We start from the raw sequence: 14,075 nt of genomic DNA, 5'->3' as shown, positions 1-14,075 counted from the left end.
CATGAAGGAGTCGGACCGGGGCTCTGCGCTCCTACCTGGAGGAAGATGGGCGCTCGTGGAATGCGTCGAGTGGCACGACATGACTCCTCTTTGAACAGGGTGCACAGCGAGGCGGCCTCCGATGCCATCCTGCTGAGAAGCAGCGGGGCCCGCGGGGCGCTGAGGCCCCAGGAGCTCCAGATGCAGCCACTAGGGTCTTTAGCCTGAGTCAGGAGTACCCAGGCCGGGCGTGGTGGCGCGCGCTTGTCATCTCAGGACTTGGGAGGCTGAGACAGGAGGATCGCAGGTTCACGGCCAGCCTCAGCTACTCAGTGAGGCCCTCTGCAACTTAGTGAGACCCTGTTTTAAAGTGAAAAATAGGTAATTTCAGTATTTGGGAGGCTGAGACGGAAGGATCATGGTTCGTGGACAGCCTCAGCTACTTAGCGAGGCCCTTTGCAACTCAGTGAGACCCTGTTTCAAAATAAAGAATAAAAACATAGGGCTGGGGGGTGTATAGCTCAGAGGTAGACTGCCCCTGGGTTCAATCTCCCCAGCTTCCCAGTACCAAAAAAAGTGAGCCTAACAACTTTTTTTTTTTTTTTTTAATGTGTGTGTGGTGCCAGGGATGGAACCCAGGGGCTTTCTACCTCCGACCTACACCCCCTGCCCTATTTTTATTCTTATGTTGAAACAGGGTCTCACTGAGTTGCACAAGGCCTCACTAAGCAGCTGAGGCTGGCCACAAACCGTGATCCTTCTGTCTCAGCCTCCCAAATACTGGGATTACAAGCGTGCGCCACCACGCCCGGCACAACTGACTTTGTTTTTTATTTTACATTTTATTTTTTATTCTTTGTGGTACTGGGGGTCGAACCCAGGGTCATTCTACCATCGAGCTACACCCCCAGCCCCGTTTTGATTTTGTTCTTCATTTTGAAACAGAGTCTCACTAAGTGGCAGAGGGCCTCACTGAGTAGCTGAGGCTGGCCGCGAACCTGCGTGATCCTCCTGTCTCAGCCTCCCAAGTACTAGGATGACAAGTGTGTGTCGCCACGCCTGGCTTTCTCCTGTTTTAAGGAATACCAGTCACACGATTACTCACGTACCCTGCTCTGTGTTTACACACTCCCGTGTGCCCAAGTCTTAATCCGTTATACCTGCCGTGACCCAGTATCCTAATAAGATCCCATCTGAGGAGCTGGGCCTTAGGACTCATGTTTTGGAGGGGACGCAGTTGAACCCATAATACCCAGCTCCTGTGGAAGCGTTGCCGGGGTTGGAGCGATGGAGAGGGCTGGGGTGATGGTGATAGGTTTAACATCCTTTAGCATCTAAGGGGATAGTGGAGCAGGTTGGCATGGAGTCCTGCACAGGCTCCTGTCTGGACCTTGAACTGAGAGAGGTTTTTGTTTTGTTTGCGGTACTGGGGATGGAACCCAGGGGCATTCTACTTCTGAGCTGCACCCCCAGTCCTATTTTTTTTTTTGTGTGTGTGTGTGTGTGTGTGTGTGTGTGTGTGTGTGTGTGTTTATTGGTGCACTGTATTCATACATCATAGTGGGATACAAACTTTTGTAAACATACATGCACACATCGCCCAGTCAGCCCCCACCCGATCCCCACCCCATTCTCTCCCCATCCCTCCCTCCCATGCTTGGCTTAGTGGTTGACATCTAGTATTATAGCAATTTATCCATAATTAAAAATGATAATTTCACATAACAGTTTCATTTGTCTGATACCAAGCTTTTGATGACTTAAAGATAACATTTCAATATTTCTTTTTGCTTTCTTTCTTACCAGAGAATATTTTTTTTCTATTTTTTTTTAGGTGAAACTATCATATATTTATATATTTATTTTTCAGAAAAAAAATCTATCCTAATATGGAATATGGACTCTATATACCCAAATCGATCTTGAAAAAGAACAAAGCTAGAAGATATATTTTCTGATTTCAAACCATATAAAGCTAAAATAATTGAAACAGTGTAGTACTGTTCTAAAGGCAGATATATAAACCATTGGAGTTAAATAAAAGCCTAGAGATACATTCTTCCATATATTGTCAAGTTATTTTTGACAAGGTTTCCACGAACATTTGGTGGTGGAAATAATAATCTTTTAACTAAATATTGTTGAAAAATAATACTTACATGGAAAAGAATAAAATTGGACCCTTACCTAATCCCATATACAAATATTAACTCAAAATAGATAATAGACCTAAATATAAATCTTAAGACTATAAACTTTTAGAAGAAAATCTGGGTCATAAAACCTCACAACATTGAAATTGGCAGTGATTTCTTGGATATGATTTCAATGGCACAGGCAACAGAAGAGTATACAAACTCCCTAAAAAATAAAAAATATTGTATATCCAAAGACAATGTAAACAGATTTAAAAGTTACTAATAGAATGGGATAAAATATTTCCAAATGCTATATCTGAAGGTATATTAATATTCCAACTAGACATCCTAAAAATTAACAACAATAAAGGCAAACAATACAATTTAGAGATAGGTAAAAGACTAACATAAATAATGAATCTCCACAGATAACCAATCTTAGTTGTCTGTTGGATGGAAAATCTTGTTTCTCTGGTTCTGGTGTGTGTTACCTATTTCTTCTTTGTAGTTAATCTCTTTGAGTATTTTCTCTAGCGCTGGTTTTGAAGACACAAATTCCTTCAGTTTCTGTTTGTCATGGAAGCTTCTTATTTTTCCATCTAATTTGATAGCAAGTTTTGCTGGGTAGGAAATTTTTGGCTGGAAGTTGTTTTCTTTCAGAGTTTGGAATATGTTACTTCAAGCCGTTCTGGCTCTCATGACTTGGTTTGGGAAGTCTGGAGTGATTCTAATTGGTTTGCCTCTGAATGTCACTTGGCCCTTTGCTTTTGTTGCCTTTAAGATTCTCTGCTTGGCTTCCACATTGGTCATTTTGACAATTATGTGGTGTGGGGATCCTCTTCTCCGATCCTGTCTAAAGGGAGTTCTATAAGTTTCCTGGACCTGTGTATCAACCTCTTGCTCTATGTTTGGAAAATTTTCTGCTATTACTTCCTTGAAGAGATTGTTGATCCCTTTGGTTTCACCTTCTTTTCCCTCCTCTATTCCAATTATTCTTAGGTGAGCTCTCTTAAAATGGGCCCATATTTCTTCAATGTCAGATTCCTGCTGTCGGATATTCTTTTCTAGATTAAAAACTATGCGTTCATTTTTGGAATGATCATCTTCTAAGAGCGAGATTCTGTTCTCCATGTGTTCTAATCGGTTGTTTGTGCTTTGAATTGAGGCCTTTACTTCATTAATTGCATCCTTTATCTCTTTTTGGCTCTCTCTGAACTCCTTTCGAAGCACCTCTATTATTTCTACAGTTATTTTCCTGATTTGATCTTCTAGAAATCTCTGATTTTCTGTTTTATCGGGTTCTGATGTTGTGGGGTTGTGGGCATTTATTGCTCCATTGTTATTCCTCTTTCCCATGTTTTCGGAAGTTTGTGCCTTCTCTGGGTTCTTCCCTTGGGTCACTATGACTTCACTTAAGGTGTTCTGGATCTCGAGTCTGTAGTATCTCAGACCCCACTACTCCTTTACTGGGTTTTATCACAGAGTCTCCGACCCAGGGAGTCGATAGAGGCTGCTTTAGACCATGGAGGGTGCCAGGTTGCACGTTCTCCTATGGTGTGATATCTCTGCCACCGCCCCTCCCACACTGGGTCAAGTCCCAGGGAGTACAGTACTGGGATTTCTCCTCTGTGGCCCGCAATTTGACTCACTGTTCTTGAGTATGCAGATGGAGCTGTACTGGACTCGGTGAATTCACTGCTGCTGCCGCCGGTGGCAATATGGCGCCGCTGCCACGCCCTCGGCCATGAGGCTGGCGTATTTTTTCTTCTCTGGTTTTGAGTTCCACTCTGAGTCCCTGCAGCGTGTGCTGAGCTCAGCCACTGGGAGCTTTAGATGCTCTCTGCGCCGAGAAATCCCGCCTGGCTGTTCCGCAGCGGCTCACCTCGGCTTGCTGTGGCCGTCCGGTGAACTCGCCGCTGCCGCCGACAGTAGGGCGCTGCTGCCGCGTCCTCGGGCGTGAGGCCGGTGTATGTCCTCTGTGGCTCTGAGCTCTGTTCTCAGTCCGCTTTCTCTCTGGAGCCTGGTGATTTTTTTGTTTCTGGTGATGGTGTTTTCTGGCTATGAAAGGCGCTGATTTTGTGGTAAGGAGATTGGTTGTTAGCGGGGCTCTTAAGCCCCGCTTTTCTTGGTCGCCATCTTCCCCCAGTCCTATTTTTATTCTTCATTTTGAAACAGGGTCTCACTGAGTTGCAAAGGGCCTAAGTAGCTGAGGCTGTCCTCAGACTGCGATCCTCCTGCCTCAGCCTCCCAAATGCTTGGAGTACAAGTGTGCGCCACCACGCCCAGCAAGAGAGAAGGTTTTAAGTCATGAGACCAGAGTCACTAGCGAGTGAGTGTAAGGCCGGGCGCGGTGGCGCACGCTTATAATCCCAGTAATTGTGAGGCTGAGACAGGAGGATCGCGCAGGTTTGAAGCCAGCCTTAGCTGTTTAGTGAGGCTCTCGGCAACTTAGTGAACCCTGTTTCCCAATAAGATATAAAATAGGTCTGGGAGTGTAGCCTGGCAGCCTGGAGGTAGAAAGCCCCTGGGTTCCATCCCTAGTACCACACAAGAAAAAAGTAAATATAACAGAAATGAGAATCTTGGGTGTTGGAGACAGGAGGATCACAGGTTTGAGGACGACCTTGGCAACCAGGTAAGACCCTGTTTCAAAAGAAAAAATCCAGCCAGGCGTGGTGGGCACGCTTGTCATCCCAGCATTCGGGAGGCTGAGACCTGAGGATCGCGGTTCGCGGACAGCCTCAGCTACTTGGTGAGGCCCTTTGTAACTCAGTGAGACCCCGTTTCAAAATAAAGAATAAAAAATAGGGCAGGGGGTGTAGCTCAGAGGCCGAATGCCCCTGGGTTCCATCCCCAGCACCACAAAAACAAAACAGAAAGAAAGAAAGAGAGAAAGGAAGAAAAAGAGGTCCCTGGAGGGGGAGCAGGAAGTGCCAGGCAAGCTTAGAGGTGGGATGGGGACCGGGAGAGCCTGGGGGCCGGAGGACCAAGGAGGAAGCCATTTCCAGAGGCCACCTGTGTTCTGTGCCAAGTCACTGGGAGTAGACCAGCCTGCGCATGTGTGCGCATAGTGGCGTAAGCCCAGCATTTGGGAGGCTGAGACAGGAGGATCGCACAGGTTTGAGGACAGCCTCAGCTACTTAGTGATACTCTCAGCAAACCTAGTGAAACCAACCTCTCCCCTTCCCCTCCCTCCCTCCCTCCCTTCCTTGGATTGAACCTGGTGGCATTCTACCTCCAAGCTACACCCCTCAGCCCTATTTTCAAACTTATTTATTTATTTTTATTTATTTTGTGGTACTGGGGTTGGAACCCAGAGGCCTTCTACCTCCGAGCTATACCTCCAGACCTGTTTTATATTTTACTTGGAAATGGGTTCTCACAACGCTGCTGAGGCTGGCTTTGAACCTGCGCGGTCCTCCTGTCTCAGCCTCCCAATTACTGGGATCACACTCAGCCACCAAATAGGGGTTTGTTTGTTTGTTTGTTTGTTTAGTGTGTGTGTGTGGTGCTGGCACTGGGGGTGGACCCAGGAGCCTTCTATCTCTAGCTATACCTCCAGCCCTACTTTATTTATTTATTTATTTATTTATTTATTTATTTATTTATTTGCAGGTCTGGGGATGAAACCCAGGGACATTTGACCCCCGAGCTACACCCTCTGCCCAATTATTTATTATTTTATTTATGTATTTATTTGCGGTCCTGGGGATGGAACCCAGGGGCATTCGACCTCTGAGCTACACCCCCAGCCCTATTTTTCATTCTTTATTTGGAAACAGGGTCTCACTGAGTTGCAGAGGGCTTACTAAGTAGCTGAGGCCGTCTGCGAGCCGCGATCCCCCCGTCTCAGCCTCTCAAGCGCGGGGATGACAAGTGTGCGCCGCCACATGCCCAGCTTAAGTTTTTCGTCTGAAATGGAGTCTTGCCACATTGATGAGAATCTCACTACTTGCTGAGGCTGAGAGAGCCTGCTTCAAAAACAAAAACAACTAAGGAAATAAATCAGAAGGGCTGGAGGTGTAGCTCGGAGGTCACTGCCCTGGGTTCAATCCCCAGTACCGACATAAAAATAAAAAGGGCTGAGACTGTAACGCAAAAGTAGAACGCCCCTGTGTTCAATCTGCAGTACCAAGTAATAAGTACCAAACATCATGTCATGAAAGACCAAAAGCAGCCCGCAGAGTTTATTCATAAAGGACTGAACAGACACCTCCAGCCCTGGCCCCTCGCCTGGACCCTGTGGTTCTGTGGGGGACAGGACCCGGGCGGCTAATGTGAGTCTGAAGCGCAGATGGACCATCGTCAAGGTTCACTTTCCATGTGTGACCACCGTATGGGGTTCGGTGGAAAAATGTCAGGCAAAGTTGACACCTATAATCCCAGCGACTCGGGAGGCCGAGACGGGATTGTCTGAGCCCAGGAGTTTGAGGCTGTCGTGGGCAGCATCGTGAGACCAAGTCTTAAAAAAAAATATGGCACGGTGGCACACGCCGATCATCCCAGGACTTGGGAGGCTAAGACAAAAGGATTTTATAGGTTTGAGGCCAGCCTCAGCAACCGAGGTAGGTCCTTCTGTGTTTAGTCCTTGGTACCAAAAAAAAAAACAACAAAAAAAAAACAAACAGGTGCAATGGCAGACAGCTATAATCCCAGTATTTAGGAGACTGAGACAGGAGGATTGCAGGTTTGAGGGCAGCGTCAGTAAATTAGGCCCCCAGCAGTTTAGTAAGTTTCAAAATAAAGTAAAGCTGGACAGGTTTCTCAGAGGTAGAATATCCCTGGGCTCAGTCCCCAGTACCAAAAAAAAAAAAGTCCTTGCTCTCAGACTGCCATGACTTCTGCCCAAGGATAGGGGGCAGATGAGAAAGAGAAGTCAGATGTGCTCCAGATTGACAGGCGGGGGGCCGGGCTGGGGCACAGGCTGTCGTCCCAGGACTTGGGAAGCTGAGACAGGAGGATTGCGGGCTGATGGCCAGCCTCGGCAACTTAGGAGGCCCTCCACAGCTTAGGTCCTGTAGGGCTGGGTGTAGTGCAGAAGTGGATACCAAAATTAAAAAAAAAGAAAAGTAACAGGTGGGGAATAATCAAGAGGCTGTGTGGAGGGCCGGGCATGGTGGCGCAGGCTCCCAGCATTCAGGAGGCGGAGACTGGAGGATCGCGGTTCGTGGACAGCCTCAGCTACTTAGTGAGGCCCTCCGCAACTCAGTGAGACCCTGTTTCAAAATAAAGAAGAATGAAGGGCCGGGCGTGGTGGCGCACGCTTGTAATCCCCGCGCTTGGGAGGTGGAGACAGGAGGATGGCGCAGGTTCGAAGCCAGCTGCGCTGGCGTAAGAGATCCTGTTTCAAAAATATAAAATAGGACTGGGAGTGTAGCCTGGAGGTAGAAGGGCTTCCAGGAACCCCAGTACCACCAAAAGGAAGGAAGGAAGGAAGGACAGGCTGGGGGTGTAGTTAGAAGGTAGAATGTCCCTGGGTTCCATCCCCAGCACCACAAAAAGAAGGGGGTCTGTGTGGATGTCATTGTGCGATTCTGTTTTTTTAATTTTTTATTGGTGCATCGTTACTATACATCTTAATGGGGTTTGTGCAATTAAAACTTTTTTCTGGCAGCACTGAGGATGAGTATTGGGCTCAGGAGCATTCCACCTCTGAGCCCACTCTCAGCCCTGGTTTTTTTTTTTTTTTTTTAATTCTTTATTTTGAAACAGGGACTCATTAAGTTGCAGAGGGCCTCAATAAGCAGCCGAGGCTGGCTGCGAACCGTGATCCTCCTGTCTCAGCCTCCCCAGTGCTGGGATTACAAGCGCGCGCCGCCACGCCTCTTAAAACGTTTTGTAGATTTGAAATATATTAGAAAGAAAACTGGGAAAAATAGAGAATGGAAGGAAAGGACTGGTCAGCGGTGAGGGCAGGTTTCCATTGTGGTGGACAGGAGACCCAGCAAATGCCAGAAGGTCAAGTGAGGTGGACACTGACTCAGTGTTGTGCTAGCTGGGCATGGAGGCGCACGCTTGGACTCCCAGCACTTGGGAGGCTGAGACAGGAGGATTGCGGGTTCGCGGCCAGCCTCTGCTACTTAGTGAGGCCCTCCGCAACTCAGTGAGACCCGGTTTCAAAATAAAGAATAAAAAGTAGTGCTAGGAGTATAGCTCGGAGGTGGAATGCACCCGGGTTCCATCCCCAGTACAGCAAGGAAAAAAAAAAAAAAAAAAAAGTCGTGCTCAGCATGGGTGTGGGCGAGCCAGGAGCCTTACCGTGGAGGACAGGTCTGTAGGCTGACCCTGCACCTAGCTGGAGGGCGGGTCTGGGTGGAAGGGCTGGCCGCTCATGAAGCCCCCGCAGCCCCAAGCAGGTGGCTGAGGGAGCCGTGGCGTTGGGAGCCCGCGGGCCTTCTGCCATCTTATTTTTGTGCAGAAGTAGGACGCGGGGCACTGGTGGGCTGTGAGTTAGGGCTGGGCCTTTGGCCACAGGAGGGCAGAGAAGAAATTCCAGAGTCCAGGGAGCAGGTGTGTGAGCCGGGAAATCCAGACGCGAGTCCTTGAGCAGAGGCGCGTGGACATTGCCGGGGCAGTGAGGTGTGGTTTCTCCGCAGCACCACCCGTGTCTATAGGAATCTGGGTGGGAGGGGGGGTCCACCATTCAGGGCCGGCCAGGCTGTCGAACTGTGGCCAGAGGTCCAGGCTGGAGGGGCCGAGGGGTTTGCCAAGAGCCCGGACATCCTGGTGCCAACACCGAGCTAGTCTAACCAAAGAGTGAGCACCCCAAGATTCATTTCGGGGACCTCCCTGTGCACCAGGGAGAGGCCCTGGTAGCCCCTGCCTCGGGGTTCTTTACTCGCAGGCCTTTTCCTGCGCCCCATGGGGCTGAGGGAAGGTTTTCCATGTGATGTAACAGGCAGAAGCGTGGGGCGTCCCGGGGCGGGGCTGGCCCAGGGGCTGCCTGGGTCAGCGCCTGCCCCACTCTGCACTCCAGGTGTGCCACCACGCTGACTGCCAGCAGCTGCACCGCCGGGGACCCCTGAACCTCTGCGACGCCTGCGACAGCAAGTTCCACAGCTCGGCGCACTATGTCGGCCACGTCCGCTTCGACCTGCCGCCCCAAGGTCAGCAGGGGGAGGCCCAGCCGGCTCCAGGGCAGTCTGAGCTGAGGAGAAACTGACCAGCCGAGGAGAGGGCAAGTCAGGCCAGGCCCAGGGGCGCAACCTGTGATCCCGGGACTTGGGAGCTGAGACAGGACGATCCGGGTTCGCCACCAGCCTCAGCTACTTAGCGAGGCCCTCTGCAATGTAGTGACACCCTGTTTCAAAATAAAAAATAAAAGCCAGGCGTGGTGGCTCACGCTTGTAATCACAGGACTTGGGAGGCTGACAAAGGATTGCAGTTCAAAGACAGCCTCAGCTACTACTTAGTGAGGCCCTTTGGAACTCAGTGAGACCCTGTTTCAAAATTAATGATTAAAAAATAGGGCTGGGGGTGTAGCTCGGAGGTAAAATGCCCCTGGGTTCCATTCCATTACCATAAAAACAAACAAACAAACAAATAAATAAAATAAAGAATAAAAAACAGGGCTGGGCGTGGTGGCGCACACCTGTAATCCCAGCATTTGGAAGGCTGAGACTGGAGGATTGTAGTTCGTGGACAGCCTCAACTACTTAGTGAGGCCCTCTGCAACTCAGTGAGACCCAGTTTCAAAATAAAGAATAAAAAACAGGGCTGGGCGTGGTGGCGCTCGCTTGTAATCCCAGCATTTGGGAGGCTGAGACTGGAGGATTGTGGTTCGTGGACAGCCTCAGCTACTTAGTGAGGCCCTCTGCAACTCAGTGAGACCCGGTTTCAAAATAAAGAATAAAAAATAGGGCTAGGGCCGGGCGTGGTGGCGCTCGCTTGTAATCCGTGCGCTTGGGAGGCAGAGACAGGAGGATCATCCTGGTTTGGAGCCAGCCTCACTGGTTAAGAGACCCTGTTTCTAAATTAAAATATAAAATGGGTCTGGGAGTGAAGCCTGAGGTAGAAGGGCTTCCAGAAACCCCAGTACCACACATACACAAAAAAAATAGGGCTAGGAGTGTAGCTCGAAGGTCGAATGCCCCTGCGTTCAATCCCCAGTACCAAAAAAAAAAAGATAAAAATACATAAGTAAATAAATAAATAAAAATGGAACTAAGGGTATTGCTCAGAGGTGTAATTCCTCTGTGTTTAATCCTCTGTGCCACTAAATAATTAAATGAGGAGGAAGGAAGGAAGGATGGAAGGAAGGACAGGCTGACAAGTCACCTGTAGTTAATGAAACCCAAGAACATGGCCGTCCCTGTTCTTCACATGTTTTTAGCAAGGCGGACTCTGACTGTGCCCCTTGTCAAGGGCACGGCGCAGGCCCCGTTTCCCTGTCCTGTGTCCTGCCCCTTCTTGGGGTAGAGGACTTTGGGGGGGATCTTCGGGGCCAGGCCACAGCCCAGTGTAGGCGGGGCAGTGGTGGTGGTGGGGCTGCAGGTCAGGAGGAAGTCAGGGTAGAAACCAGAAACCCCTTTTGCTGAATAAGGCCTGCCCCGCCCTTCCTACTGGCCGCAAATCGCCGGGCTGGCCAGCAGTGCCACCCTTGTCTCTTGTCCCCACAGATAGAGGGACAAAAGAACTAGCTCCCTCTGCTGGGGCCAGGACTTCAGGCGGGTCCCTGAGGTAGGGGAGGGGAGAGACAGGGCCTTTGATCTTTGTCTTCAACAAGCAAACGAAGAGTCAGGGCTTCATCACCCTTATTTTACAGACGGGTAAACTGAGGACACAGGTGGGTTTGTCGGGAGCCGGGCATCATCACTTGAAGTGTCAGAGTGGGACCTTCACGTCCCCTGGGGTCTGGGGACCGTGGTAAGAATGGTCACTCTTTTTGAAGAACTGGAGGGTCCTCGGTGTTTGCCGGGGAGTTTCCAGGGGTCAAGGAAGCCAGGCCGTGGTGGTGCACCCTTGTAACCCCAGTACTTGGGAGGCTGAGACAGGAGGATCACAGGTTCTTGACTAGCCCCAGCAACTTGTGAGGTCCCCTGCAACTTAGTGAGATGCTGTTTTAAAATAAAGCATAAAAAATCAGGCTGGGGCTTGAGCTCAGAGGTAGAATGCCCCTGGGTTGAATTCCTAGTACCACCCAAAAAAAAAGGGGGGGGGCCAAGGAAGGACCAGGCATGACTCACCCTTTATCTTCAAAGGTTCTGTCCTGGCCCGGAACATGTCTACCCGGTCATGCCCCCCACGCACCAGCCCTGCGGTGGGCTTGGAGGAGGAGGAGGAGGAAAGCTCGCTGGATAGTAAAGGGTAGGTGGACCGAGCAGATGCTATGGGAGGGAGACCCAGGGACCAGGTGCGTTGGTGCCTTTTCCCAGAAGGGCTGCGTGGGAGCCCCCGTCCCACCCCATGTGGATACCCGCAGCTCTGGAGGAGGCTGGGCCAGCCCAGGGAGGGGCCTGGTATCCCCCTTCCTCCCACACCTGACTGGGTACATGGTGTGTGGCTCCTGTGCTGGCCACCAGAGGGCGCACAACCCATAATCTTGGCCTGTCTGAATCCACCTGGGTGGGCCCAAGCGTCCCACCCTCACACCTATGTCTGCCCACCCTCCCCTGCAGGGACAGGAAGAGCACAGGGCTGAGACTCTCCAAGAAGAAAGCCAGGAGACACACAGATGTAAGGGCCGCGGGCTCTGAGATGGGGTTCCCAGACAGCCCCCATCCCTCCCAAGGCCAGGCCTTTCTCCAAGGCTGGGCCTCCCTGCTCTGAACCCCAGGGGTGGGGTCTGCCCTGGGGCCCTGCGGACCACCTAGCCCAGGCTGGTGTGGACACTGGCGCAGCCCTGGGCAGGAGGACACTGGTGCCCTGCAGGGATGGAGGGGGCGGGGAGAGCCCGCCCTCGACTGCCCTGTTGGGGTGCTCATTTGCAGTTAGAGGTGGGGAGGGGGTGGCAGCGGGGAAGCTGAAGGGCCCTGTGGTCTCAGGACCCCAGCAAGGAGTGCTTCACCTTGAAATTTGACCTGAATGTGGACATAGAGACCGAGATTGTACCAGCCATGAAGAAGAAGTCACTGGGGTAGGTTTGGTGGGGCTGAGGGCATGCGTGGGGAAGGCATGCGTGTGTGCGTGTGTGTGTGTGTGTGTTTGTGTGAGAGATGGACTGTGGGTGTGACCTGAGGCAAGCCCACGTGGTTGTACGCATCTGTGCAAGGGAACAGGACGGCCTGTGCACTCCACTCCTGAGTGCAGGGCCGCGGCCCACTGAGCAGCCTCCGCAGACATGGCTGGGGCCTGAGCTCAGGGAGCAAAGGCGGATGGGACAGAGGCTGCCCCGAGTGGCCCCGCTCACACACACCTCCTTCCTGGGCCAGAGAGGTGCTGCTGCCCGTGTTTGAAAGGAAGGGCATCACACTGGGCAAAGTGGACATCTACCTGGACCAGTCCAACACGCCCCTGTCCCTCACCTTCGAGGCGTACAGGTTCGGAGGACACGACCTGCGGGTCAAAGGTGAGCAGCAGCCGGCAGTGTCTAGGGCTGGGTAGGGCCTCCTGGAGATGGGAGCCCTTCCCAGGCTCCGTTTCCCATTGGTGGAGGCCTGCGCAGGCTCATTACCATACAGGTGTCTGCCGGGCTGGTGGCGGGCTGGCAGGGCTGTGGAGTGGGGGAGGGTGGCCGGGCCTGGCTGGATCCTCAAAGGAGAGGAGCTGGGTCCCAGAACCCCGCTCTGAGGGCCTCTTCTCATCCCCGTGCACCACGCCAGCCAAGCCAGGGGACGAGGGCAAGGTGGAGCAAGGGGTGAAGGACTCCAAGTCCCTCAGTCTGCCGATCCTGCGGCCGGCTGGGCTCGGGTCCCCTGCGCTGGAGCGTGCGGAAGCCCAGAGCCGCCGGGAGAGCCTAGACATCTTGGTGAGGAGAGGGGCCGTCGCAGTGGGGGGGGGCAGCTGGACTTAGGGGCCCTCCTCCGGGAGTTACCCTGGGTCCCTTGCTGATCTCATGTGGGGTTTTAACGTCCCTATCTGGGAAATAGGGCTGGCTGTAAGAACAGGGGGCCCTCTTGATCTAACCAAACCACAGGATGGTACGTCTCGTCTCTGAGAGCCTATGCCCAGGAGTGTGTGTGTGTGTGTGTGTGTGTGTGTGTGTGTGTGTGTCCCGGGGCACATTTGGAACTGTGCTGCAGGTCCCGTGAGTATGTCTGACTGTGTCCCGCCTGCCTCCTCTTGCTGGCTGGGGGACAGTAATCCAGGAGGACCTGTGTCTGGGTCTTGGGCGGGTCCCCAGGTGGGAGTGCAGAGACCCTCCGCTATTCTAGGCCGGCCTGAGGTCCTGGGAACCCTGTGGGACAAGGTCATGGAGTCCAACTGGCCTTGACCACCTCTCCTTGGCCAGGCCCCGGGCCGCAGACGCAAGAACATGTCAGAGTTCCTGGGGGAGGCCAGCATCCCGGGACAGGAGCCCCCTGTGCCCTCCAGCAGCTCTCTGCCCAGTGGCACGAGCAGCGGGGGCGGGGACAGCTGGAAGAACAGGGCAGCCAGTCGCTTCAGTGGCTTCTTCAGCTCAGGCCCCGGTAGCAGCGCCTTCTGCCGGGTATGTGGCCCCATGGGTCCCGGGGGCAGGGCTGCTGGCTGCGCCTCTGCCCTGACCCCGGGTCTCTGCCAGGAGGTAGACAAGATGGAGCAGCTCGAGGGCAAGCTGCACACCTACGGCCTCTTCGGGCTGCCCCGGCTGCCTCGGAGGCTGCGTTTTGACCACGATTCCTGGGAGGAGGAAGAGGAGGACGAGGATGAAGACGAGGACGGCGCCTGCCCGAGGCTGGAGGAGAGCTGGAGAGACCTCATCGACGGGCATGAGGTGGGCGCAGCTGAGCCCCGCCCTCCCTGCCGGCCCTTGTCCCACCAACAACAGCCCTGGAGGCTCGCTCCCACTTAGGGGAAACTGAGGCTCTGTTGGAGTGGCAG

General features: G+C 52.4%; 1 protein-coding gene across 2 annotated transcripts in view; it reads left to right on the top strand.

The window, feature by feature from the left end:
• Positions 1–14,075, top strand: part of PLEKHG5 (pleckstrin homology and RhoGEF domain containing G5) — a gene marked incomplete at both ends in the record, with an annotated part of 54,894 nt that overhangs the window by 35,399 nt on the left and 5,420 nt on the right. For both annotated transcript variants that reach the window (XM_080692164.1, XM_080692163.1), the window contains 8 exons: positions 9,094–9,223; positions 11,318–11,423; positions 11,735–11,792; positions 12,101–12,192; positions 12,488–12,624; positions 12,878–13,023; positions 13,507–13,704; positions 13,777–13,968. In XM_080692164.1, coding sequence (XP_080548290.1) covers positions 9,094–9,223; positions 11,318–11,423; positions 11,735–11,792; positions 12,101–12,192; positions 12,488–12,624; positions 12,878–13,023; positions 13,507–13,704; positions 13,777–13,968 — 1,059 coding nt within the window. The remainder of the gene's footprint in view (positions 1–9,093; positions 9,224–11,317; positions 11,424–11,734; positions 11,793–12,100; positions 12,193–12,487; positions 12,625–12,877; positions 13,024–13,506; positions 13,705–13,776; positions 13,969–14,075) is intronic.

This window comes from Muscardinus avellanarius (assembly GCF_963383645.1).
Source record: "Muscardinus avellanarius genome assembly, chromosome: 3".
Classification (NCBI taxonomy): Eukaryota; Metazoa; Chordata; class Mammalia; order Rodentia; family Gliridae; genus Muscardinus; species Muscardinus avellanarius.
Note: the sequence above shows the minus strand (reverse complement) of the source record. Positions and strands in the feature narration are given on the sequence as shown.